General features: G+C 37.8%; 1 protein-coding gene across 5 annotated transcripts; it reads right to left on the bottom strand.

Moving 5' to 3' along the window:
- Positions 1-11: 11 nt before the first annotated feature.
- Positions 12-25,079, bottom strand: LOC134532808 (sorting nexin-29). Of its 5 annotated transcripts, XM_063369690.1 has the most exons (16): positions 24,665-25,045; positions 24,427-24,525; positions 22,717-22,964; positions 20,789-20,853; positions 17,982-18,227; positions 17,650-17,787; positions 17,217-17,422; positions 16,408-16,532; positions 14,840-14,960; positions 14,125-14,263; positions 12,456-12,648; positions 9,940-10,120; positions 7,269-7,541; positions 6,433-6,573; positions 3,883-4,022; positions 12-2,345 (listed from the first exon to the last, which is right to left on the bottom strand). In XM_063369690.1, the coding sequence occupies exons 3-16, from the start codon at positions 22,953-22,955 to the stop codon at positions 2,225-2,227; spliced, it is 2,328 nt and encodes a 775-aa protein (XP_063225760.1). In that variant the 5' UTR covers positions 22,956-22,964; positions 24,427-24,525; positions 24,665-25,045; the 3' UTR covers positions 12-2,224. The 5 variants fall into 5 exon arrangements, with proteins under 5 accessions (XP_063225760.1, XP_063225762.1, XP_063225758.1 ...); XM_063369692.1 differs by lacking the exon at positions 24,427-24,525 and having other exon boundaries at positions 24,665-25,079; XM_063369688.1 differs by lacking the exon at positions 24,427-24,525 and having other exon boundaries at positions 22,717-23,008.
- Between the last annotated feature and the right edge of the window lie 2,151 nt (positions 25,080-27,230).

The raw sequence follows: 27,230 nt of genomic DNA, 5'->3' as shown, positions 1-27,230 counted from the left end.
ACAAATCAGAATTTTTGCTTGGCAAAATTTATTACAGCAACCCAAAGGTTTACATCACTAAATGTGATACAATTACTAAAAAAAATAAGATACATAATTCTTCTAGAAATTATTTCTTTAAACTACACCTGTCTTGATTATAGACAACATATTTATTAATAACAATTAAAGGAGTACAAATACAGGAATGGCATTTTAAAGAATATGTACCATTACAACTCTGTCATTCTAACATATTTACCAGCATACATTATGAAGCTGATTATAAAATAAGAAATAACCATACACTAATGAATAGATTCTTTTTTCTGATACAAAATGGTGCCATTGTGCTCAAAATAATATTAAATTCATTTGAGTCTGTTTTACTTTTTTTTTTATAAATTACTTGAAAGGATTCCTGTTCAACCGAAATATCTTTCAAGATAACATGAATATAATAAAATTATATATCAAAAAAATTACCAATTCATCAAATTGACCATAAGAACTCTTCTCGAACAAAATATCATTTTTGACCAACATTTCCATCAATACTTTATGAACAGAGCTACCGCTCTGTATCATAAAACCAGTATTATTTAACAAAATTGAAACAGAGTAAAACCCTATTAAGAAGTTTTCGGAAATTTAAACTCATTATTAAAAGGGAAAACTTATTACAAGTACAAAGTTGTATGTATTTTTGGGACATAATTATGTAAACATATGATGCACTGTATATTGTGACAAGGTGAATAACATAACATTTGATTGTGCCTAAATTCATAACATTAATATAATGTTGATTCATGGATTATTTCTGACGTGAAATTGATAATTAAAATACATGTTTTGGACCACCCATTAATTTATGATAAAAGAAACCCTCTAGTATTAAAAAAATTACCAATTCAGTCTAGAAACTATAACATTTTGTCTATTTCCCTGAATCTCCCAGGTTTTGAATACATCTTTTAGTTTCCTTGAGTTTTCGCCATTTTACAAATTATTCGTGCCTAGAGGAACCCTGATTGGTTTGGTTTCTGTTTAAAGTACTTATTAACAGTGAACAATTTTTTGATTAAAGGAAATATCTCTGCTATCCTAACATTAAGGATTTACTGCCACATGGTTTTTTTTCTTTCTTTCTTTCTTTCAAGCAACTAAACAATGGCTTGATACCAACTCCACTTACAACCCCTACCTTTAGTAGCACTGCGACAAGTGTGTTACACTTGTCATGCTCAAAGTAATATTGAGCACCGAGCCAAGAGGTAAATAGCAGGGATGTGTAAGAAACACTATTTTGTATTTTCTAGCTTCAGACAAGATCGAGACTTTTCAAAAGAAGAAAGTTCCCATACCAATGCACTCCAATCTTATCACTGCTCACACATGTTAAGCCAAAAATTTTCACTGATATTTTTTTTTTTTAATGGTTTTGAATTCATGTAAGTATAATATTTCATATTAGCAGTGTAAGGTAAGTACCTAACAATTTTCTACAAATTTACTTTTAACTTTAGGGTGATAAAAATGTTTGTTCAATCATATAAGAACAAGACCCAGAAATTGTGTTCATACCAAATAATGATTCGTCATAATTCTGGCAAACATGGTGATTGCATCAAAAATGCAGAGCTTGATAAAGACGAAAAAATAAGGCCACCTCCTGAGATGGAATGTCGTAATATGTCTGGTGGCAAGAACCAATAAAACATATGGACGTTATGGAAAGGACTAGATAATGGTTGACAACACCTTAACACTGAGAAAAACATCACAAAAATACAATCTCCATAAACTTAATCACACAAATTTGTTCGAGTATAAATTCGATGACAAACAAATTTCAATAATATACATTTAACATACACAGGTTAACACACTCAAATATAACAACTTAGTCACAAAACCTTATCACAGACCGGAGAACATCTTATTGGACCACTGAGTATTTCTCAAACTTATATATTCATGGGGGTTTAAAAAAAATCTTACAAGCAATAAAACTAATAACAAAGTAAATCTAAAACACAATATTGAGCTGATCCAATTACTCATCGCCAGAAACTTACCACACGTTATCACAGCAAGACAGAAACATTTCCAAAATGCTGACTGCTCTTGAACCTGCACCCATGCTTCTCATAGTTGCACCAGCTGAGACAAACTTTCAGCAAGACACTTGATTCCACTCTTCATTAGGAAACATCCACCAAGAGACTGTTACAGTATTCCTTCACAAACCCGTGTACTGAGGCGAACCACCGCGACTGTTGCCATTACCTCCAAGGCGTGAGAACGGGTTGCGGGACACCCCTCTCTTCCGCCTACTTTTGTCTTCCACGCTGCACAGCTCTCTGCAACAAGATATGACGACCGTACAAGAACTCTGTGAAGTGGTGAAACACGCAGGTGGAGACAACCCACTAAAATTTACAATCCATACTGTAATACTATGGTATTTACAGGTTCACTGCAACTGTTTTTGATGCTCATTTGTTGTTTTTGTTTCATTTCCGGACTTTCTGCAGTGTTTTGATTGGCGTGGTCACGAGCGTCAGCGGCCTCGGACGTTGCCTTGACACATGAAATCAACATTCGGCCGTGGTTCGAAACAATAACATTATAATTGGTCGCTTGTAATAATGACGCCTAGCATCTACGTTTGGATTGGTCAGCTAATACCGACAATGTGAAATTTAAAATAGTAAGAAAAAAGTGCTTCTGATGCCTGGAATATGGTGTGATTCGGCGATAATTCCAGTGCGGAATTTGGACGTTTGAAGCATAGCAGCGTCGTGTTAAACTACAAAGGTGTAGCTCAACGCGAGAACGAATCACTCCGGACGTCAGCAAATGAAGGCAGCGCACGGTGATGACTTTGCCGCGAATTATAAGGTGGAGAAATTCCCTTGTACCAGGACTCAGGTATGGCTGGCTGCACCATCATTTAGAGACGTTTACGCCGCACATTGATAGTTCTGCCACAGTGAACACTATTAAAATCATGCACGAAATTAATGATTGATGTATTTTCAATAATTTTATTAGCTACAACGAACTATTTCATCAAACTGTCACACACAGGTCCAGTAGTCCTAGGAGTCAGAGTCTCGTGTCTGACTAGCTAGAGGCAAATAATAAATAGACTTTTGAAAATTAATAAACATGTGCCCAACGTAACTGAACGTAGATTTTGACATAATTTGTATTATTTTGGACATATTCGAAAAATCTGTGTTGATGTATATTATTTTTGTCGAGTATTCTTTAAAAATAAATGTTTTTATTTTATTGTGGTACTAATTATCACTAGGTTATGTTAATCATAACACAAGGCACCCAATCCCACTAACTATTTGTTTTTATTTATGCTAAGGATAGTACAGAATTAATTAGCACCATAACGTGGGGCTAAGAAAGCTTACAGAACTTAATTGGCTACAACGAACGTGGGGTCGTATGCTTACAATGCACACGGCAGCGATGTTAGCCCACTGTGACGCAGAGAGAGAGAACAGTATGAGCTCAGAGAGTCGTCAGGCTGTAGTCTGCAACCGATGGTCATTGCAAGGCTGCTAGGAAGGATGTAGCAGCAGCATAGTGGGCAGTAAACCAATCTATAACAGTGATCTGGGAGCCCCCAAACTGCCAAACTCACTGAAGAGACCAAGGATATCAGGCATCCTCATGACAAGGACCAAGTCCTAAGAGTGCCACGAAGCAGATGTTATGGTTCCCCACCCCCGTAACAGAGTAAGAGACTCACGGGAGGCCTCAGATTGTAGATTGGCAAACAAGGGACTAGAGCTAGTGTCAATAACCCCCAAAACACAATGCTAATGCACTATAGTCTTGAAGCATGCTACAGCAGTAACAATGCAGCACCCTCACCCAAAGAATGGCACCAGTGATATGAGCAAGTCTTTGTCCGGTGCCGTGGCCAGATCCATGTTTGTCTGCACCAAGTGGTTCATGATGCAGCGCAGGTAGTGCTGCAGCCTTCTGCGTCGCTCCTCTACGAACCTCGAGTCCTGGAACACGCAGTTAAGTCACATGCATCATACTGCCTTAGAGATGTTTCCATACTTTGTGTACACTTCCATATTCTACAATCATTAACAACACCTTTGTGGAATATCAATAGGTTTACCCATTTTTTCTTTACATACAGCAAAAACTGTATCAATCCTTGGGGCTACAAATTTTATTCCAACAACAATTTACATAAAATCTCTAGGAACATAATTTGAACGAATAACATTTCATTTGTCTTTAAAAACAAGATAGATTTTTGGAGCCAATTTTACATCCATTTAAATGGTGGGTGGGGGGGGGGGGGGGGAAGAAAGATGACAGACTAGAAGAACCTAATCTATTGACTGGTTTTATATCTTCATTTTGAAGCATACATGAAAAGAACCATGCAAATCTAAAACTCCTCTTAAGTTACTTTGTGCCAAACTTCTGTTGACATTTCAGACTAGGTTCATGCAACACTAGATTCACACTTTTTCAAAGTACTGTGGGCACCTGCGAAGTTTTCACATACAGTTATAAGTACTATTTATGTTGAGAAATTTTATGGGCACTCCTACACAATCTCCAATCTGAAATAAATATTAATACGGGACACTAATTGTAACAATGTTTATTCCATTAAATACTGTATTTACCACAAGGGTCACCTCTGCGTACGGATGGCATCATCTGGGTAAGAAAATCTAACATTTCACCGCAAGGGTTGCCCTCTAACATGGGTCAAGTCATATATTTGTCTTCAGTAAAACGCAAGTGAAGTTTTTATGGTCTGTGTTTCAGCTTATTGCCATGTAAGAAACATGGCACTGGTTATTGTCTCTCTCCTTTTCATCGTTTATGATCCAAGAATACTACTTTTTATACTTGTGTGTCACTTTCCAGCTAATTGTATTTGGCTGATTTTCCCCTCTTGCCCTCTTACCTGTGCCGGCCGGGTAGCTGCCCGACAGGCGGCAGATGTATCCTAAGTCAGTTCATGATGTTTTACATGCACTACTGATATATTTAAATAAAATAATTTATACTTACAAGACAGGCTAGTTATTTACACACATATTCAAAAACAGTGCAATGTTAATTTTTTTTTTTCCAAAATGAAAAAATTTGCCTAATAGTCGTAGTGCATGTTACTAAACAAAAAATCTGCATTAAATGTACAGCCCGTACGGAGGTAAAACTGGGAAATGTTCACAGTATCTCTATCATTAGGTTTGTGAGATTTGCAGTTAAAAGGTGATTTAAGAATTCTATATACCCTCTTTTATTGCATAATCGTCGCAACTATATTTTCGGCCGTCAAAATGGGGATGAAAAAACTTCTCGCTTAAACGTCAAATGATGTTTTTGGTCCCGCTATTAGATGCCGAGCGCTTTGTGTAGGTATATTTTCCCTATAAAAAGATGTAATTTAAAGTAGAAATCTAATATTTATTCGGAAATTACCACTTACGTATTTAATAAACGGAAATACAAATTTGTCTGATGTGTAAATTTTCTTTGAAATACGTTTTTAAACGTTATTATCTTTATCTGATCGTCTGCGTCGCCGCGGTGTACCAGTTTAAGTATCTTTTCCGTATAAAACTATGTATTTAAAAGTAGAAATCTAATATTTATTCAGACATTACCACTTACTTATTTAATTAACGGAAATTCGAAGTTGTCTGACATGTAAATTTTCTTTTAAAGACGTTTTCAAACGTTATTTCCTTTATCTGATTGTCTGCATCGCAGCAGTGTACCGCTTATGAACATGTAGCCAGCGCGCGCACGTAGTCGAATATCAATATCTCGCCGATTGCATGCAGCGCGCGATCTCTGTAGAGTGCCGAGTTAACTACATTTGATGGCCTGCATTCTTTTGTGGTAAATGTGTACTACGGCAATAGTTACGCGTTAGTTCACATCACAGATTCAAGTGGCCTGCTGCCTGAGTTAGTGTTACAGTTTGGGTTTTCTATTTAAAGTTGAAGAAAGGTTTTTGTTTAATGAATTATTAATATAAATTGTTTGGCATGCTCTTGTATATTCCACCCTTTTTTTTTTAAATAAACGTACTTTTCATGAACGGGTTTTTTTATGAATAACTTTACCTAACAAATTTTTTTTCCATATAATCGTCGCACCCCTACTTTTCAAACTTGATTTTATTATAAAATGTGCGACGATTATGCGAGAAAACACAGTACACAGTTACCAGCTAAAATGTATTCAATTGTATTAATATTTGTTCAACCTTAGTTCAAATATTCATGACAGAAAACTAAATTTTAAACCTTGCAACAAATTCTACCCTTCACAATACCAAAAAAACTACCTTACATGACCTGGCCCAGAATGGTAGAGCAAACAGAGAAGAGTGATATTGGCTAATGACGACTCCTGAACAACTCTGCCTGATACCTTATTTCCTATCGTTTTCTTTGGAGGGAAGTCGAAGGTGCCCACAACTGCATCTTGCTTCTTGAGTTCTTTATGGAGGGAATAGAACTGGGCGTAACGACGGTAAATGTTCCACTCGTCATCTCGGATGCGAATATAAACCTAGAAATAGTCAAAACATACTAAGTTTATAACATATTTTTAAGCCAGACTTGAATTCAGCAATTTATTTTAGTTTATAAGCATGTAAAAGTTTCACAAGCATCCAAAGCTTTATGACTAAGTTGACTAGACAAATTTAGAAAATTTAACTTCTTTAATATTTCCAAATTTAATTCTTAGTTTTTTTTTTTTTTTTTTTTTTTACTTAAATATAATCACAGTATGCATAAGTTCTCAAATTGAATTGTAAGATGATGTTCTGTTACATTTACAGCTCCAGTATCCACGATTATACAAAATCAAAGGGTTTTTGCCGGTTACACCATGATTCTCAACATGCATCGCTAATGGGTGTTTCTCACAGAACTGGTATTTACAGTACAGTCAGGGATTTCCCACAGAACAGGAATCATCTATTTAATATTTTTTTTAATTTTAGAGGCGTGTTTAGTTGGGTATGATTTACAACTTACATATTTATATGATTTAAATGATAACATCTTGATTACTATATAATTTTTTGTGTCTATAAATCATGCGCAACATAAATGGCAAAATTTTTGTTTTTATTAGAGTGGAAATAGACCGTTCATTAAAACAAATTAATATATTCTATTAAAAATACAATTATTTGGTTTGAACCACGGTTTGAAACGTGTTGGCAACCATCTGCGACGGGAGCACGGGAGCGAGACCTGGTAGACGTGGTGCACGTCGGAGGAGCCGCCGGTGAGGAAGGCGGAGGGCACCCAGATGTTGACGAGGGCGCGGACGGCGGCGCACAGGGAGCTGGTGTCGTAGTCGCTGGTGACGCTGAGGTCGTCGTCGGAGGTGGCCCCGTCGTCCGGCAGCGGGCCCCGCAGGTCCACCAGCTCCTCCCGCAGCCGGTGCAGCGCCGCGTCCTTCTGCTGCAGCAGGCGGTGCAGGCGCTCGTTGAACTCCATCAGCTCCCCGTGCATCTCCGCCACCTGCCGAGGAGCGCCGACCAACCGTCACCACCAGGCTTTGAGTAATACAAAAATATTCTATAAAAGTAAATAATTTGTATGAATAAAAAAAAAAATTGCAAAAGTCTAACTATCACAACTATCCACTGTATTGCTGGACAGTTGCTGCAAGAGAGGATTCACCTACAGTGGAATCTCATTACAACATACCTCAAAATACAGTAGAATCCCGCTGATGCGACCCCTCACGGTTTCCGGAAAAACGAACTTATAAACGGAATGGTCGCAATAGAGAATTCGGGGTGTCACCGCATCGTCGGATACACCGTGTGAATGCCGCTCGGGCAGTGTCTAGCCGAGCTCGGCACGTCTACTATCGCACGAAAAGCCGGCTCAGCTGACATGTTATCTTACCCGCCCGCACGAAAAGCCGCTGTGGTAGCTTCTGCGAAAGCATAAGAAACTCGTCCGGCCAGGCTGGCGGTAGCGGCGGCTTGACGTCATACGTGACGTGGCGCTTACCTCTCCATCCCCTGCTAATTCTTCAAGGTTACTCCCTCCCAGAGCCACAAACCATGTAAAAACACCCTCCCCCCCTTTTCCAACTAACATTTCAACACATTCCCTCCCTTATTTCAACCTTCTGCGTGAGAAACTGTCAGCATCCTCCTCCCCTCCCACACAGCGTGCGCCAAAAGCCAGGTTGTATAGTCCATTCTCGGTCAAATAAATATTTATATGGGCTTATACGACTGTCCTTCGCCGTTAATAAATACTTTATAAGTTATTATGATACAATTTGTTTATTAGTCACACAGCAGTTTCTGCTGAAAAATCACTAATACCTCAAATTTTATTGAATAGAAAAATTTAGCAGGGCCGTAAATATATTTATTTTACTGCATAGTTACTTTTCCGTCTGCATTCCAACGTGTTTTTTTTCTTTTTTTATGCTGTGGAGGGCCGTGGAAATGATAATTGCTTGAGCTGTCAAAATAAACATCGCTGACGGAGCGCATCCTGTCAGTCTGTCGCTGTGATTATCTACTCCAAAAACATGTCACAGCATTTTAGGATAGCATTGTTTTTATATCTTTCGTTTATAGCCGAATGTTTTCTACCTGATCCACACAAGTTCCTTCGCCACGTTTTGAACGAAAATAACCACCAGCCGGCTAGCATAGCCGAACTCGCGTGACGTGAGTTCACTTGGCGCGAGTATTTATTGGAACCCATTGTTCGGGGTATGCAAATCCGAGGTGTACAGCATAATTCCACACAATTTTTTTTTGTTTAGCTGCGCATGTGCGAAGTCAGCGATGTTATAGAAAAATAGCCGAGAACCAAACACCTGGCGACGTCGTTAACACAGTGAACACAGCTTTGTGTGGCCAGTGACACCTGAGATGCAGCTGGCAAGATCACATCACACTAACCAGTCGTAAGACAAAGGCACGGGACCGAGACGGCAGTAGATGCGCACGTAGGTGCTAACATGTGATGCGCGCAGTTTACTGGTATTGGCTAGCGTGGACAGTCTAGAGGGGTGGTATCTATTTTTAGCCGTCTTTTGTATGCCTGCCTGCTTGCAGTACAGCGCTCGCCAAGATAAACGTGAACACACAGCACCCAACAAAGTGTAACAGACTTGTTTTTCAGCCGTTTTTACTCAAATTTTCGACTTTCTCTGCTCAAATTTTTCACGGTTTCTCAAAAAAAGGTCGTATAAACGGAATGGACGCATCAGAGGGGGGTCGCATCGGCAGGATTCTACTGTACCAACTTTTTAGTACTTAATAGAATGAAAGTACTTTATACTGGACTGTTACTAAAGTAAAACATATTTTTGGGACCTTAAAATATATAGTTAAAAGTGAGAATTCCTTCACAATGAGTTACTTTATAAAGAGATTTCACTGCAATGCTTAATGCCAGAGCAGGGGACATCTACACAACTTAAAACTATATGTATAATGTTTACAGTGTGTGTACAAGTTTCATTTTTAAATACACTTTTCAAGATCTAGTAATACAATTTTTTTAGAACTTTACTTTTATCACATGGTCATTTTTTAAAAAAAATAAAAATCTAAATTTAACATTACATGAAATGGATCACTATTTGTAAGAATGTGCCTATTTTTGTGTAACAATAAACAGCAAGGCATAAAAGCATGATAGCAAAAGGTTTCTGGAAATTAGTCTTTTACTCATTCCAGTACTGTTACTGTTTTTTTTCAGGAATTTTTTTTGTGCTTTTTTTTTTTTATAGATGTCGGATTTATTACACTATTTCACAAAGAGACTCGAATGAGCATACATTAAAAAAAAAAAAAAGAATTATGCACAGCCATGCAACAAAAACAAGAAAGACTTGCTTAAACAATAATTGTTGAATTATTAATATTATAAAACGTACCTGGATAAGCTTGCGCTCGTACTCCTGTGCCTCGTAGTGGTAGTCAGGGTACGAGCCCTGATCTCTTGGCTGAGAAGCCTCCAGGCTGGACAGCGCCTCGTGAGCCTGTGACCCGTCCTTCTTCAGCATCTGGACTGCTGCCACGTACTTGCGCAGCTGATGTTTCAGCAGCTCATTCTCCCTGCACAGCAATGGCATTCCTCATGCAACAGGTTCCCAGTTCTCTGCAGTGGGTAGTATCTATGTAGCGAACTTCATTTAACAGCACTGCTGTGGTAAAATTTTATACCTAATTACAATTTTTTTTTTTTTTGGGCGTCAATTTTCTGCAAGCTGACGTTCATAGCTCAGTGAAACTTTCATCTCTTTCTTACGTGGCAAATTAAACCATTCGCATAGCTGCCAACCTCAAATCACACCCATCAGTAATGACAATTATATGAAGAAAAAAAAGTACGCGTAAATAATGCACGATAAATGTTTCCTGGGGAATTATGACACATACAAGATAAAACAAGGAAAATAAAATGCAAAAAAAAAAATGAAAAATATAGGCCTATAGGTATATATGAATACAAACCAAATTAATGAATAAAAAAAACTATTTGAACAATACATTCATCTGAATATGTAAGAAATGTCAATAATTTTACTGGAAAGTTTGAACCTTCAATTCAAAGTATTCAAAGTTAAACTTGTGAACAACTGTCTTTTTATTTGCTTCTTTTATCCTGGTTGGATTAGAACTTCCTTGTAAACAAACAACAGAAGACAAACAAAAGAACTTGTAAACAATAACTCTGCATTCGTTACTTTCGTTTCTTCAGATGTAGCGAAAAAAACGACGATATAGATATATTAATCGTCATGGCTATAAAATGTTCCGCATGTTTCTTTGATTCAATATGCCGTTTACAGTCATCCCTTCCACCATGTGCAATCGAAAAGTCACACGTGCATACATTACAAAACGCGTGGTGTTCCAAAACATTTGAAGACGACAAGCATGGCCATTCTTTTGAATAGTTTAAGTCGAAAGTTCTGAAGAATTGCGTTCTTTTTTTCCCCCCAGAAACACTTGTTCTGTCACACGCTTCATTTCTACAACCGGCACTGAAGAACAAAACACTATCGAAAAACATTAAAAAAAATTTCACGTCTGTAGAAAGACAAAAACACTATGATGAAAAAAATGGCTTTCAAAAAAAATTAAAACACAGGTTAGCCAAAGTACCGTGCAAAAATTATCGTGATGTAAGTAGCCGAAAAACGAAAAGTCCGAGAATATGTACTAGTTTTGTCGTACAACAGACGTAATACCATCCCATTACTATTTGAAAACACGAGAATTAATCTACTAATTTCAATAGTATATGCGCACACATACTAGTTCCGCTATTTGCGCAACCACGCGATGTATTCGAACTGCGTTCACGAAACCGCACAGCAGAAACTGAATTTTTTCCGTCTCCGTGCAGCACAACGCCTCGTTTCCGTAATACACCAGCGATGTTCCGTAATTCCGTAATTCGGTGTTAAATCCGTAATAATTACCGAAAAACCGTAATGGTTGGCAGCTATGCATTCGTAATATACATTTTCCTTTTTCCACTATATTATTATTTTAATAAAAGATAAAATTTTAAATTTTACTATTTATAATCAATGAACTCATTCAAATTCTTTTCTTACTTATACAACACAACAAACAATATTTAATTGTGAACTACTGAGGGAATATTTTTTTTTTCTTCACAAAAATAATAGCAAAAAAATTCAATAATTAAAAGTGCACATTATTTATTATTTAAATATTGAAGTTATCATGTGTATCTTTCTTCTCTTGACAATACGAGATCTCTAACTCAGCCTGCATACTAAGCAGATTCTAAAAAAAAACGGTATAACATGAAATAGGGACCGATGATGGTTCAGAGTTGCGACACGCAGATGTTTACACGTGCAACAAGTCATGATTGAGGACTACTTAGGGGCAGATTAAACTGGAATGGACCACCAAGTACCGAAATCTGATTACTGCCTGTCAGAGTTCAGACATTGTACTTGTAGTTGGCCAGTGCCATAACTATAGACCCGGAAAATTCGCGGGTTCAATGACCTCCAGAATAGACTCCAATATCCTCTACACACTCGGGCAAATGCCAACTGTTCATTGGCTGCTGACTTGTGAGTCGTCTCGAATGGGTGGCCTGTGATTCGACACTTCTATGAGTGAGGGTCTCTAATTGGCCCTCAGACCTCCATATTAACAGTGAATCAATGACAGAAGAAGCACTAAGGTATAATTATTTGAATTTTAGCATAACACGAAATGAACCCGCGAATTTTCCGGGTCTCTAGCCATAACATCCTGCGCTGAAAATCAAGAAGAGTACACACACTTGTCAGAAGAAAAAAGAAACGTCTTACACAAGTGAACTGACAATAATATTGTATGTTGCCCCCAAGGAACTAGCAGTGCAAGTGTGTGTGTGTGTCCCGGGCGAGGCAGTCACCTGAGCAAGGACTGCACACGCGCCTCGGTGCGCTCTGTCCTCTCGCGGTGCTGTCGCCGCGTCGCCTCCAGTTCTGCCCTCAGCTCCACGGCTTCCTCCTGCACCTGGTCCAGCTGGCGCCTGAGCCGGCCGGCCTCGGACTGCAGTCGCTCCTTGCAGGTGACCAGCGCCAGGACTGCCTCTCGCACCTCCCCTGGGACCACAGCCCAAGCTTTGAATATATATACTGTACAGAAGTCGCCAGCCCAGGTTAACATTTCTAATACGGTTTGAGGTGGTTGGTTAATTCACCGCCGCAATCGCCACCATCTCTAGGGGCATCGACTTGTGGTGGTCCCTAGCGGACAAGTGTCGAACTCTTCAAACACCCCTTCCCCACTCTCCCTCAAACATCCGTTGTCCTCCACCCACCCTATACCCCACCTCTCATCCCTACAGTTTTGTGAAGCACAAACTCCCGTTGAACGACCTTGAGCTGCAGTGAATGTTGGGTGAGGGGTGCGGGGGAATGACAGCGTGTGACAGTGCTGCGCTCTGACGTGTAAATAACAACCTAAGACGATACAGGGCGTTACGGCAGCGCCCTGCAGCGGTGAAGTTTCCAAGCTGCTCATTGTACGCTCCTGAAAAACGTAGAGTAAATCCTATCCACTCGCGACTTCTATACAGTATATATATTCAAAGGCCCAAGTGCCTGGCGACTCTCCACCCACTCCCTTGTATCATAACATCTGGTATAATGAATACTTCAGCCACATGCCGTCGGTAACTTTAACGTAAAATATTCATCTTTGTAACCAAAAAGTTTAAAATTGCATTTAGAAATATGTATTGAGTTTTTTTTTATATTTTATTTTATTTTATTTTATTTTAATGGTCTTAAGGCCAGTACTCCAAGACACAAAAATAAGGGTTTAGGTGTTGAATATGATACACCTGTCCCCTAACAATATTCCTAGTGCACGATAGGACACACACAGCCAGTCCCTTATTTTTAGGGAATGATTTTTGGTGTCTAATCAGTTGCCTAAATTTCTTGCATGCGCTGAGCTCACCTTTTCCTTGATTTCGTCCAGATGGCGGACACGCGTATGACACCATTAACTCACATATATTTCATTTCGTTAATATCGGGGATGTACCAAACATATTGGTGTACTAAATGAAACTTTATGGTAGTAAAACTATCCTAGAATAATACTTTTTTACACTTTAATCGCCATTACACGAAAAAATCACAACTTAAAAAGTACTTTATAAATTAGAACAGTATTAAATTTGTGCAATGGTGCTGCCATAAAAATTGTATCAATGGTTGCCAAATGTTCACTAGAATGTGTTGAAACCAGTTGCTACCCTCGTGCAGGGCACCGTTTACTAAAAGTTGCATTTCTGTTAACTTATTGGGGTTCGGTTTGGACACATTCTGGAATAGGGCCCGTGAGTTAGGTAACAGTCGTAAATAAAAAAAGACAGTGCTTATTCGTTACCTTACCCAAACGTCTTGGAATACCCCTTAGTTGTCAAGTGTAAATTTAGAACCAAATTCACAAGAACTATTTTTTTGCATACACTTTACACGAGAGAAAATTTTCCCAAAGTTAAGAAATTTTAAAGATAATACATAATTCTTTATAGACACATGTTCTGAAAACTTGAAGCATCGCACCTTGTATGAGCTCGCCATTTACAAAAGTGCCGAGGTCGACGACTGGCCGACTGCTGTCGGCTGTTGGATGGAAGTCTATGTAGTTGGTCTGCAGCAGCTTCTGAGTGGCCAGCAAGGCTGCAGCCGCACAGTCTGTATCCTGCACGTACCGTCTCGTTACACATTACATTACATAAGGCAACTCAAGCCAGCTTCACCAGTAAATTATTATTTGAACAACTCAAAATCTAAACAAACGTAACTATGATCAGCTTAAATTCGTGGCCAAAAAAAAAATTTAACTGTCCGTCTCTACCTAAAATATTTTCAGGTATAGAACATTTCATACACAATTAATAAATAAACAAAATAATGAATTAACAAATGAAAGAATGCATCAGGCTGAATGTCTTTCGACACTGGATCATGACAGATGAGTGATGATGATACGATAATGGGTGGGGGAAATGGAAGGCTCACCTACAACATCTAAAAAGTTTACTACTTGCAAAAGATTCAGGGTCATTCCACCCAGAAATCAAACTTGAATCACCTTAGTGAAAGGAACGTCAACACACCACTCAATGAAAGTACCACACCCATTTTATAGTTTTAAAAGAATGTTGTTGTTTACTACACACATGAGCATTAAAAATTTGCTGCTTTAACAACTTTACTATCAGGGCACCTGTCTCATCAAGTTGTACCACGAGAAGACAATGGACTTCAGACTGACCTCCGAGTAGCTGGGCACAGACAAGGAGTCCTCCTCCGAATGTGCTTCATCGCCGCAGGACACTGGGATCAGCTCGCCCACACTCACGTTGTTTACCGGGGTGAGTGTCTGCGCTTGGTTCCTGTTGGCCAGCACTTGTCGCAGTTAGGAAGTTAGCCACTCAAACACTGCATAGAGAAACACTCCATGCACTTCACTAGAGACAAACTCGATCTTGTTAAAAAACAAAGTAGAAAATCTTATACCAATATGAGTGGTACAAGCATCAATTACTTCAACAGCTATACTTTGGGATCAAGATACATACTACATACATACATACTAGTATGTATATGTACAATACAGAAATACGTAGGTAAGTTGTTTGCCAAAGCAGTAAGCCTACCTTTGGAATCAAGACAAGCTGTTTGCAAAAATGCTGTAATAAATGAAAAATATAAAATTTAAAAGTTAGGAAAAATTTTTTACATTTAATTGTCTGCCAAACTGGATCGCTGGGTGAGAATTGTGGATAATGTTGATTTGGAGATACCAAACTTTTTAGCCACATCAGTCTTTTTATTTCCTTTATCTACTGCTTTTAACATTTCAAGTTTCACATCAATCGCCTTTCGTTACCTAGAAGACATGTTCAGTAGTACGGTTTTTTAAACTATAAAAACAAATGGACCCGACACATGTAAAAAAAGTTATACTCATAGTATAGCCACGTTTCTCAAGGGAAGCCTACACCTCACGTAGTTTCGGTTCCCTGCAAGAATTTCCGAAGATTTCCTAAGTTTTGCGTTTTGGTATTAACGCTACTTCAGCCGCTAAATCATAAGTTTCCAATGAAAACAAGCATGTTGTGACTGACCCCTAATCCTTCGATTTTTTTAATTTCAATTTTTGAGAGAAATCCGAAGTTGCACGAACGTGGTAGGGAACCGAAACTACGTGAGTTGTAGGCTTCCCGTTTCTCAAACAATAAACAAGGAAATGATCAGAGATGTGTGTGTAGCAATACTTTATGATGTAGAATTTTGCATCGGTTAAACACGTCGTGCGAGCATAGAACAAAGAGTAATGTCAGTGAATACTACAATGCAGCGCTATAGTCGCTACACCAGTTTTGTGCATTAATTTCAACACTATTCCATTGCAGTCATCTATGGCGCGTATAAAAATTAATAAGATGGCAGTTTGTGGGTGAATGGCGACGATTTTATCCGTTTGTCGTTTACCGTGCCGGGCAGAAAAGTGTTCATCCAAATGAATATTTATAGAATATTTTAAAAATTAGAGCGAGAAAATTCGTAGTGAAATTTTTTTACGTTATGTTATATGGACGTCTGGCGGGACCAAAGGCATAGTTTGTAGTAATGAATTGTTCGCTCTAATGAAGTTCGTTAAAATTTTAAAAAATTTCGTGAGGAGTATATTTAATATCTCAGAACTGATGGTTTTCTAGAAGCTCTCAAAAAATTTATGTGTAAAAAACTCAAAATTTAAAAAAATGCATTGAACACAAAAACAGCAACTATAATCAGATGAGTTCATATCCTCTCCTGACATCTTGACATCTCTACCTGGACTCCTTCCCAGGTGCAGATGAACAATCAATCTTCAGACGAGAAGATCCTTTCTGAGGACGATCCGTGAATGGACGGTCGATCCGCATCTCAGTGGAGCCAATGCATTCCTCTTCAGCAGCCTGCAATTGAGTGCCAACTGTAGTGTGTTTACCTACTACTGCTGCTAGAACCATCGACTCTCATCAACCAAGCAACTCGTACCTCTACAAGACAAGCTAGGGCACTTTCTCTATCTGCATGCATGTTTACTTCTGTGGCAACATAAATCTTACCCTAGACTAAAAAATTTATACGTAGTTCAAAAGAAGCTTTGCAAGGTAAGAGTTAATTTTGAATTCCTACTATAAGGTAGACAAAATATGTTGACAATAAAAAGTATTACAAGAATTTATTCAAATATTTGTCTGAATTAACATTTTTTTTATCAAATAAAAAGCTTTATCATGTAATTTTACTTCATTTTATTTATTTAATCACATTTTGTTACAAATCATAAAAGAAAGAAATAAAAATAAAATTGTAAAATCTTCAAGTTTCATTTCTCTCCATTTGTATCTTTTCAGGTTATTTTGGTAATTTCACATTGATATGTACAGTTAATAAAATATCACAAAATGTTTTTCGATAAATTATTGTAAATTGAATTTTTTTAATTTTAATCTTTTATAATACAACAATATTTTTAAATCAGCGACAATTTTGAAAAAATTAAGTTTCCCAAATATGTTCCTGAAGCACAAGCATATCCTGAATGTAAGTTGTTACTCGAGGTTGGCTGCATACACAACGAGGAGCGAACTCACCTGAGCCTGATCGCAGCCGCCCGCACCGACGGCTTCCAGCACGACCTGGACCGCACTATCGGGGGCGGGGGAGTTGAGGCAGGTGGGGGGAGCGCTGCTGGATGCTCCTATGCCCCCCCTCTCCAGCTCCTCATTGTCGAAGGAGATGATGTGGGTGGGGATCTTCTTCCGGCGACGCAACTCGCTGCGCCGCTTGGGCCCCGGGTCTGTCGACCAATACTTTCCTATAACACTTGTATTCATAACACTATACAAATTGTTTATGCAATGGACAAGCATACCATTTAACACATTGGTAGCTACTTTAATAATTTTGGTCATCATAATCCAAGACATTTTAACACAAAAACATAATTATTTTAATATGTGGTATTTTAATTGAGGTAAACCACCTTCCAATTAAATGCACAAGTAAAGCTGAAGGTGAACTTACCCGGGGCAGAGGACGCGATGATTGGCTCAGAGCGGGTCAGATTGGGGACCATGAGAGGATCCGAACCACCATTGCAACTCACGCCCTGGTTCAGGTCAGTATTGTCGATGCTGATGGCAAACAAGATGGAGCCCAGCCCTGCACGACAAGAACAGATGTTTGTAACTTCTCAGACTGTCCTATGAAATAGTTAGTGCAAAAAAAAAAAAATATGAGTATTTAGTAGGCTCGGCCTAGCTTGTAAAAGCCAATGTTAGCCTCGCGTGCAGAAGACGAGCATCAGCCTGTGTCGTATCTCCTAATCTTCAGTGCGATGGCAAACAGTTACCGACCTGCCGCCATGACAGGCAGCATGCTGCTCTTCTCCTGGTCCAGCAGGAAGGCCCAGTCCTCGTAGAAGACCCGCAGGTGGGCCGGGTTGGCGAGCATGCTGTGCAGGTAGCGCTCCAAGGAGCACTCGTTCAGGGCGGAGCGCAGCCAGGCGCGGCCCCGGCCAGAGTCCGTCCACACGTTCTTCAGCATGAGGTAGCGCTCGATCTCGTGGCGCGTCAGGTGCTCGTGGACGTAGTGCCAGAACACTGCACACAGCCACTGCTTCAAAACAACTTCCGGCATTTCACCATCGCAAATACATGCAAGTACTGATCGTGGATTAACAATGGGTGTGTTGTGTTGCAAAGTTAAGTACATTATCAGTAGAGACCTGTAAAATTCGCGATTTCAAATCCCTAAAGGATAGACTCCATGATCCTCTACGCACTCGTGCAAATTTCATCTGCTGACTGGTTACCGACTCTTTAACACCTGTTGACTGGAATGATCGTGATTCGCTAATTCTTCTGTTAAAGATTTTTCACTGGCCCAGAGTCCTTCAGATAAACTGTGGCCCAATCACTGAAGCAAAATAATGTCAAAAGTATTTGGACTCTATCCTATCGCGAAATGAATCCGCGAATTTTACAGGTCTCTAATTATCAGGAATAAATATTTTCTGAATTGCTTAGACTTAATAAAATATATCAACAACAATAACTCATATAAATGGATTTCATGTAATAATACAAAATCATTAAAAAAGTTTTCAAATGTGAATACATCATACACTCACAATGTCACAATAGTTGAGAGCAAAGTCAGTCAAAACAAAGGTATATGAACACTACATAATAATTAATGGTTTAATGTGCATTAACACCCTCGACAACTAACAAAGCTAAATAAAAACTGAATTCTTACTACTCTGCTGTACCTAGATCCAGCCCAATTTTTTTTTAAATTTTAAATTATGTAACTTTGTCACATAAACATTTATTTTAAATTTATTCATAAAACTTTGCTAAATTTTGACTGCCTTTTGAATTTAATTTTATGGTTTTCTCTGATTTTTTCTTTATTTACTGTCATAATTTTCATTTATAACATACATGATATATTATATAAATTATTACATATTATATATATTTAAGGGCACAGTCATAGTTAGTATACAATGATTCAGTCAGAGCCTTCCCATTCTTCACTGGATGTTCTGTGATAGCCTCAGAGTGCTCTTTTTCCTTGGGGTAACGTTCGCCTGCCCGCCGCGTCCCGGCATGCTGCCCTTGTGATTGCTAGTAGTTCCTTGCAGTTCATGTTGCCTCTCCCTATGTGATTTCCTATAAAAACAATTTGCCCTCTGGACCCTTTTTTCTTCCCTGGAGCATTTTTTTGGTATCGCCCTCGCAACCTGGTTCTGTAAGCTTCCTATGTTCAATTTCTTATTCTTAATTCCTCACTTTTTCGAGATGTCCCCAGACAGTGATGTTTGTTACTTGTCATGTTTTTCACATCTGCATTTATTTGAAGCTTCAAAATGACTAAATTTCTGTTAAAAAGTTTTATTTAAGTCACAAGAGAGAAAGAATTATCATGAGAGAGAATTATTTTTTTAGGCCTTTTGTTGGCAGTTTTCCAACCTACAACCTTATGTTAAAGGAGTTTTGAGTTTCTGGTTTTCAAGTTTTGAATCATATTTTTACATTGGAAAAAAACTGATTGGAAAATTAGAATGGAATTGAAAGTTGGAGTAAAAAATGTCATCAATCCGAGCTTGATGGATCCCAAAAAAATATTGCTTCCACCACTTCACATCAAACTTGGTTTGATCAAACAGTTCGTAAAGGCATTACCGCAAGATGGAAATACGTATGTACTTTCAAGTTATCTTTGTTCATGTTTCCCTAGCTTATGTGATGCGAAGTTGAAAGAGGGAATATTTATGGGACCTGATATCAGGAAACAGATTAGGGATACAGAATTTGAAAAAGTGATGACAACCTGGGAACGAAATGCCTGGCATGGCTTTAAAAATGTTGTATCTAAGTTTCTAGGCAACACAAAAGATCCTTCCTATAAAAATATTGTCCAGGAAATGTTAAATGCCTATAAAAATTTAGGCTGTAATATGAGTCTGAAAATTCATTTTTTGAAGTCTCACGTTGATGGTTTCCCAAAAAATCTAGGCAACTACAGTGAAGAACAAGGTGAATGGTTTTATCAGGACATAAAAGAGATGGAACGAAGATATCAAGGCCGTTGGGACGTTAATATGATGGCAGGCTATTGCTGGATGATACACAGAGATGAAATAAAAAAATTCATAAACGAAAACCAACAAAACGCAGCTTTTTTTCAAAAAGAAAACGATATTATTGTTTTCTTTGTGTATACCTTAATGTTGTATTTTAATAGCTATAGACTCAATAAAACTTTATAAAATATTCTAAAAAGATTCTCATTCATTTTATTAAATTTTTGTTTTGTTCTTTTTCATATTCAAATACTATATCTAAATAATAATAATTAATGTGACGTGGTACGTATATATCATATGAATACAGTTTTCTATTACTTTTGTGTTTTAAGACAATTAAAACAAATATTAACCATTTAACAAAAAAAAAACTTTTCAAAAAACATTTTTCACAGACCTGTGTAATTTGCACACCCACAAAGTGAAGTAACATAAACCCAGTATGTGTGATTGCCAAACACCTCTATTGCACTGAAACAACTTATGTTTGACTAGTGATATATCACACTAACACACATTGACAGTGGAGCTTAAATGCCAACGTCCTCCCTAACCGAGCGATCTCACCTTGCTGATCCGCGCCCGAGCCTCGGCCGAGGTGGAGGCTGCTCGACACTATCTCGGTCACCTGCCTGGCACAAACACACGGTTCCGAGTTGAGACGCCCGCTCGGCTGGGGTGTCAACTACACAGCATGATCGAATCAAGGTCTTCCCGATTACTATTGAATATTGTCAGCTCCCTAACTTCCCCAACATTAAGTTAACAGGAGAAATAAAATCACAACCTACCCACTCGTTGCAAAAATATGAACAACTCATAACTCTTCAGTTTAAATGTTCATTGAGTGAAACCTAGAAATGTGAAAGTTTTGGTGCATTGATACTCATAGATTTGGATAAGATTTTAATAGAGTTAGTCCATATATTGGATTAAAAATAGGAAACACTTCAATTCATAACACAGCACAGTTCTTAAGTAAATAGCCATTAAAAACCATTTAAAAAGTTCAAACACAGTGACATGGACCACAATAGTGATAACAATAGTGATTAGCTTGCTGCCTATGTTTTGAGTTTTAATTATGTTTTATTATTATTATTGGTTTAAATATAATACAAGATATACACTTAAAATATTATATTTATTCCTACTAATTATGGTGATGATACTGTAAGTATCAATTAACTTTATAGTGATGTAGATATGTAAGATCTGAAAGCACAAGAATACTTTGCCACAGAGAAATTGAACCCATTAACAAGTTACCTACTTAACACAGCTAGTTAATACATAATTCAGGGCAAGATAAACACATATGTGCTTACTTTAAAGAAATACTTACATGAAGCTTTTACATTAAGAATCCACACGGAGTTAATTAGGCTGACGATATAACTGTATATGGTATAGATAATAATAACCTACTTCAACTAAAAAATTAACATTTTCTAAATGTTTTGCACATCACTAACATTACACTGGAACTTCTCAACATAGCTAAATCAGTATATTATTGTATCTTAAAATAAACTTGTGGGTACAATACAAAACTTGCTGATGGACAGACACTAAACCTCCTCATTACTAGTTTTCACCTCTGGTCTTATCCCCTCTACTCATTACATAGTGCCAAAACTCCTGCACTCGCTAATACACTTCAGTCCAGCTTTCTTTGTTACTCACAGCTGGTAGTGTATTTATAAATTACAATCATCTAATACTTTTGCAGCCAGAGTTGGTTGAATAAAGATAGGTACGCATCTAGAGGCATTGCAGCACATGGTTAGGCCTTAGATTAATTGCCCAAATTTGTTCAAAATACAATAATTACATGAAAGATTAATATGTACATATCTCTAATATCTATTTACTACTACGGAAAGGACAGACAGCCTTGACATTAAAAAAGTTTTACATGGCCTAAGAGTAGAAAATTATTACCACGCTACTGGAACATAAGTTCGTTAACACCTCCATACACTAACACATTTTCTTCTGATTGTGGTTTCTTACCAACAGCAAAACAAGATGTTTTGAGTTCTCCATACTGAATAGCTAATTTTTTACAATGCCAATAATTGTTTACATACTTGAGATGCCATATACATCTTATGCAAATGATAACTTCCTGCATTAATGACCTATCACAAACACCGATATTTGCATAAGGCAAGCAAAACATGTAGTAAGTACTTTTGAATGTGCACACTGCTTTTGCACAGAGAACAGTTATGAGTGTAAAGCATGAAATAAATTACTAAAACGACGATATAACTGTATATGGTATAACTAATAATAACCTTCAATTAAAAAATGTTTTGTCTAAATGTTTTGCACATCACTAACATTACACTGGAGCTTCTCAACATAGCTAAATCAGGATAATATTGTATCTTAAAATAAACTTGTGGGTACAACACACTTAAATTTACAACCAAAAAAAAAATGCCTTTTCCAATTTTTATTCGCCCAGCCTGGTTAGCGAGGCGAACCTGAGAGCGGAGCCGCCCTTGGAGAGCGGGCGGGGGCGCAGGCCGTGGGCCAGGGCCAGCTCCAGCCGAGCGCACAGCACCGCCACCCGGGGGTCTGCGTCGGTGGCCAGCTCCGTGCGCCCCCCGAACCTGATCTGGCACTGCTTCACCGCGTCCAGCAGCTCTGCCAGCAGCCGCTGCCGCAGCTCATAGTGGGCCGCGTCCGGCCCCGCTCCGCCCGGCACCACCGCCGACATCATGGCCACCCCCTGTCCCCGCCACCTTCAGCTGCACATCTCATTCCGTTTCCAAGCTGGGTCGGGCAAACACAGGCCAAGTTCTAACAAACGTTTCAAAAAAACCTTCCGTTGTACCTAGATCTGCCAAATTCAAAGTTTTTTAAAATAATTTAAACCGATCAAATAACCTTGCTATATTTCGTAAGATAATGTTTCCATCAATTGTGTTTCGTTTACACTTTTGATATCTAATTGAATTTTTACCTCCTCGTGAACGTCGGTCCGGTCGACACCTCTGCCCAAAACACATTTACAAACACACTATAATATTATTTTATTAACAAGTAAACAATGTCTGTTAAAGTTATAGCATTCCTGAATACAAAGAAGCTATGGCACGTGATGCCATTTCATTTTAGGATATCGAAAGCTCCTGGAAATAAAAAACTTGTGATACGACGATGAATTATGATCGTAAAATGTGTATGCAGGAAAAAATTTCCTCAAGACATCGACATATTTTGTTTGTATTGTGATATTCTGGTTTTTATTATTTGTCCAGACATACTAAATTAAAACAGCAATCATCATGTACCTCAAGATCAATGTATACCACATCATGTCATTAGGATCCAAAGGTAAAATTGGATCCATGATATGAAATAATTGCCCAAGGATCCTTGAAAAGTGCATTTTAAAGGTTGTCAGCCATTTTTGTTGAACTTCCTATAAGTTGAAAGTATCCTTACAAAATCATGACAGCAGCCCTCATATACTTCCATGAATCCTTGGTGCCTTTTAAAGGTTTTGTGAAGTCATACTTGGGTAAATGTGTAATATGCAACAATATGTAATATGTGGAATATGTTGCTTAGATAGCCAACCCCTGTCTAAGCTTTTTTTATGTCCTATTAATGTCAAATGATCAACTTGAACGTGAGCAAAACAAAAATTGCCTGAAAAAGGTGTCAAAGTTTTGTGAAAGCAAACAAATGACTTACTGAAAAGTAACTGATAATACACCAAACTATGCAAGCATTCAAATAATTCTGATATTCTTTCATGGCTAGTTTCTCATTGAATTAATAGTTATACTATACAGCCTACAGTTATATCTCGCTGTTGGCCTTGAAATTAAAGTAACCTATCATTTGGTTAAGGCTGCATCACTAAGGAAAAAATTCTTACTATTTGGAAACTGCATCAATAACCAAATCAATAAATCCAACAAGTGATGATTCTTTACTTATTTGCCTTTAGAAAGCCATGTTGAAAAACATTTAGCAACTTTAGATAAAACAACGATTTATCACAAGACCTGATATGATTTATTTTTATTTAGTCAGGATCTTCTGATGTAATAAATTAAAACAGCAAGTATCATGTTCCACAGGATCAATTATACAGGATCATTCCATCAGTGTCAAGGGGTAAACTTGGATACATGATATAAAACAATTACGCCTTTCCCTGAAGCCAATTCCACTCTCACCTCATCCTCACCAGGAATGAATGCTACTCTCTTTCTGTTGGCCACCAATCCGACTGTATCGTTTACCTTCTCATGTTTTTGGTTGCATAGTTGGTCCTCCTAGACCCACAACAACGCAACAAATCCAAGGACACAAAATAGGTACATGTAGGTCATTGTAAATGTCATGGTTTAACCATAAAGTTCTAAAAATCTAATACCATAACACAATCAAGAAGCATCGTGACTTGAAACTTACCTAGATTACCACCCTCTTAACAATTTCATCAGCTATATGTTTTTATGATATTCAACATTTCCTAGTAATCGCTTTAAGACTAGGATTAATCAAACATCTGCAATAATACGCTCTGTATAAAATAATTCCACAAAATATATCAAACGTCAAGTCAACGAAAACACTCTACCCCACCTTTCAATCCAACAACACAACACAAACTGTCATATTCGATTCACATAACCACAAAAATCTTAACACATCTTAAAAAACAATCGATGCATCGATTTTAAATGACCCAAGGGATTCATTCCACTCTTCTCACAATGTCTCTTGGCGGAAACACTAGTCATATTTGTAATAATGAATTATAAATCAATGCTCCGAACCAGGCTTCTAATTTTACATAGTTCTAAACAAATTAAGAAAAAAAAATTAAATTCACTGTAAAAACTTAGAATTTTCTTTAAAATATCAATAAAAATAAATCTATTTTAATCGACATTCAACTTAAACACAAACCACAAGTAGGTAGATGAAGACATGTTGTTAGATATTGTCAGGAGTCAGTAACAAAAAATTAATCACCGCCATAATTTTTCTCCCAAAACATTGTGTAAATGTGGCTTGATTAGTTCTGATGATTGTTTGTAATTATGAATTATATTATCCTCCTTCACTCCTACTTTTAAAAATAATTAATTAAAAAATGTTTCCACAACAAACACTACAATTCAACCAGTGTTACGGGTTTTCCTTCTTCTTCTCCTTCTTCTTAGGATAATGTAGCCTACAGCTCTACACCAAACGGCCAATGGGTCAATTAGTGTCAGTGCAATCACCAATTTCAATTCGAAGGTAATCAAATATCAGCATGTAAATGTCACCCCCATGCCTTACCCGGAACTCGAACCCAGGACCCCTCGCACCATAAGCCAGTGTGAATCCGACTACGCTACGCAGATCGGCAGTGTTATGGGTGACTTCTACCTATATAGTGGAACAATAATCCGAGGAGAAAAAAAAAGTTTCACCATTTACTATGATATCACTCAGATATGGCCCCCCATTTCAAAAAAAATCAAAAAGAATACTGATTTAATGCTGATTTTGGACATACATAACAAGAATACTGCTTGGAGTAGGTAGACTAAAGCTGAGTTTATAATTTAAAAAAACATAATGGGTGCTTAGTAGGTCAAGCAAACAACTATGCACACGATCTGTGCGAATCCGATTCACAAATGATGTCTGTTAATTTAAGCCAATAAAATTTCGCAAAGTATCCGACATCTGTTGGCAGTGTTAGTAATTAACTATATTAACTAACAAATAATTATCTCACATCTGGTATCAATTTGTGAACACAATTTTCAATGTAAACATTACTATTTTTATATAAAAATTTTAGTTAACCATTCTACCCACGAAACAGTGTTGTTATTTATTTACATTAATGCTAGTGAATTTTTATTACCAATATCAATAATTAAATTTTAAAGCTGGAATCGTGTACACCTGAGCATTGTAATATCTTGAGAATTTCTCTCTACAATATGATTGTAACTATGAACAGTTCTCTAGTCCCGCCATAATTGTATACCTTTGGAAGTTGCGCCTAGACGCCCTAGAAAAATTAATAGAAAAAAAATATTTTCAATCCCATAGTTTGCATACGATTCTTTCCCTAAACACACAACCATCTTATGCACTATTGTTTATCAGTAGGTTTAAAATTCTGGTTGTCACATCTAGTGCACACAGCTTTCTGTTACTATTATTTCTTTTTTCAATTTTACAACCAGCATAATACCATTTGATTCCACATATGACTTTTTTTACATTTACATTTGTACATTTACCTCTTAATTAAGGCCCGGGACACAGCCCTGTACACAGCATGCTGTAGCTGTGTTCCTGACATCATTTCTGACACATGCGCCCCGGAAGGACAACTCGGCGTCCTGATCACCAGTCCCACCTCGGCCTCTCTATTTTCTTACCATCACATATACATTTCAGTAGGTTTTTTTTTGTGTGTAGATTGTTAATTTTATCAAGGAACTGGCACCAAGGACCTAAAGTAAGTGTTAGAATATAGGATGTGTGTGTGTTTTGTATTGGCATTACACAATGCCCTCACTTGTAATAAAAGGCCTGCCAATTAATACCGAATTGTATCATGTCTTACAAACCAGTCGTCCTATCCTAGTAATTGCCTAGTACTAGAACGACAAAACTAGTCGATAGGAAGTGGGTGTCCATGGGCCCGCAACACATGGATCAACTTGTAATCCAGTAAGTTGCCGCTACAGAGTTCTTCGATGCGAGTGTTTCGTCGGTCAGCCACACTTGGCCAGTCGCCCGCCTTAGAGTATTAGGCCGCTCATCCACAAAGCTGGCGCCGGGCAAGCAACCCCATCATAGCGAAGCAATAGATCAACTCCCACCTTGTTTCCACAACTTTGTCGGAGACATGCCTGCATAAAACATCAGTGACATAGATTACAAATAAAGATGAAAATACTTCAATAATAAGTCTAATTTTCTAGAATACATCTTGACGTCGTCCGGCCGGAGGCCGATT

This window comes from Bacillus rossius, chromosome 6, assembly GCF_032445375.1.
Source record: "Bacillus rossius redtenbacheri isolate Brsri chromosome 6, Brsri_v3, whole genome shotgun sequence".
NCBI classification, from domain to species: Eukaryota; Metazoa; Arthropoda; class Insecta; order Phasmatodea; family Bacillidae; genus Bacillus; species Bacillus rossius.
The sequence above is the reverse complement of the archived record's forward strand: the minus strand, read 5'-3'. Positions and strand labels throughout refer to the sequence as shown.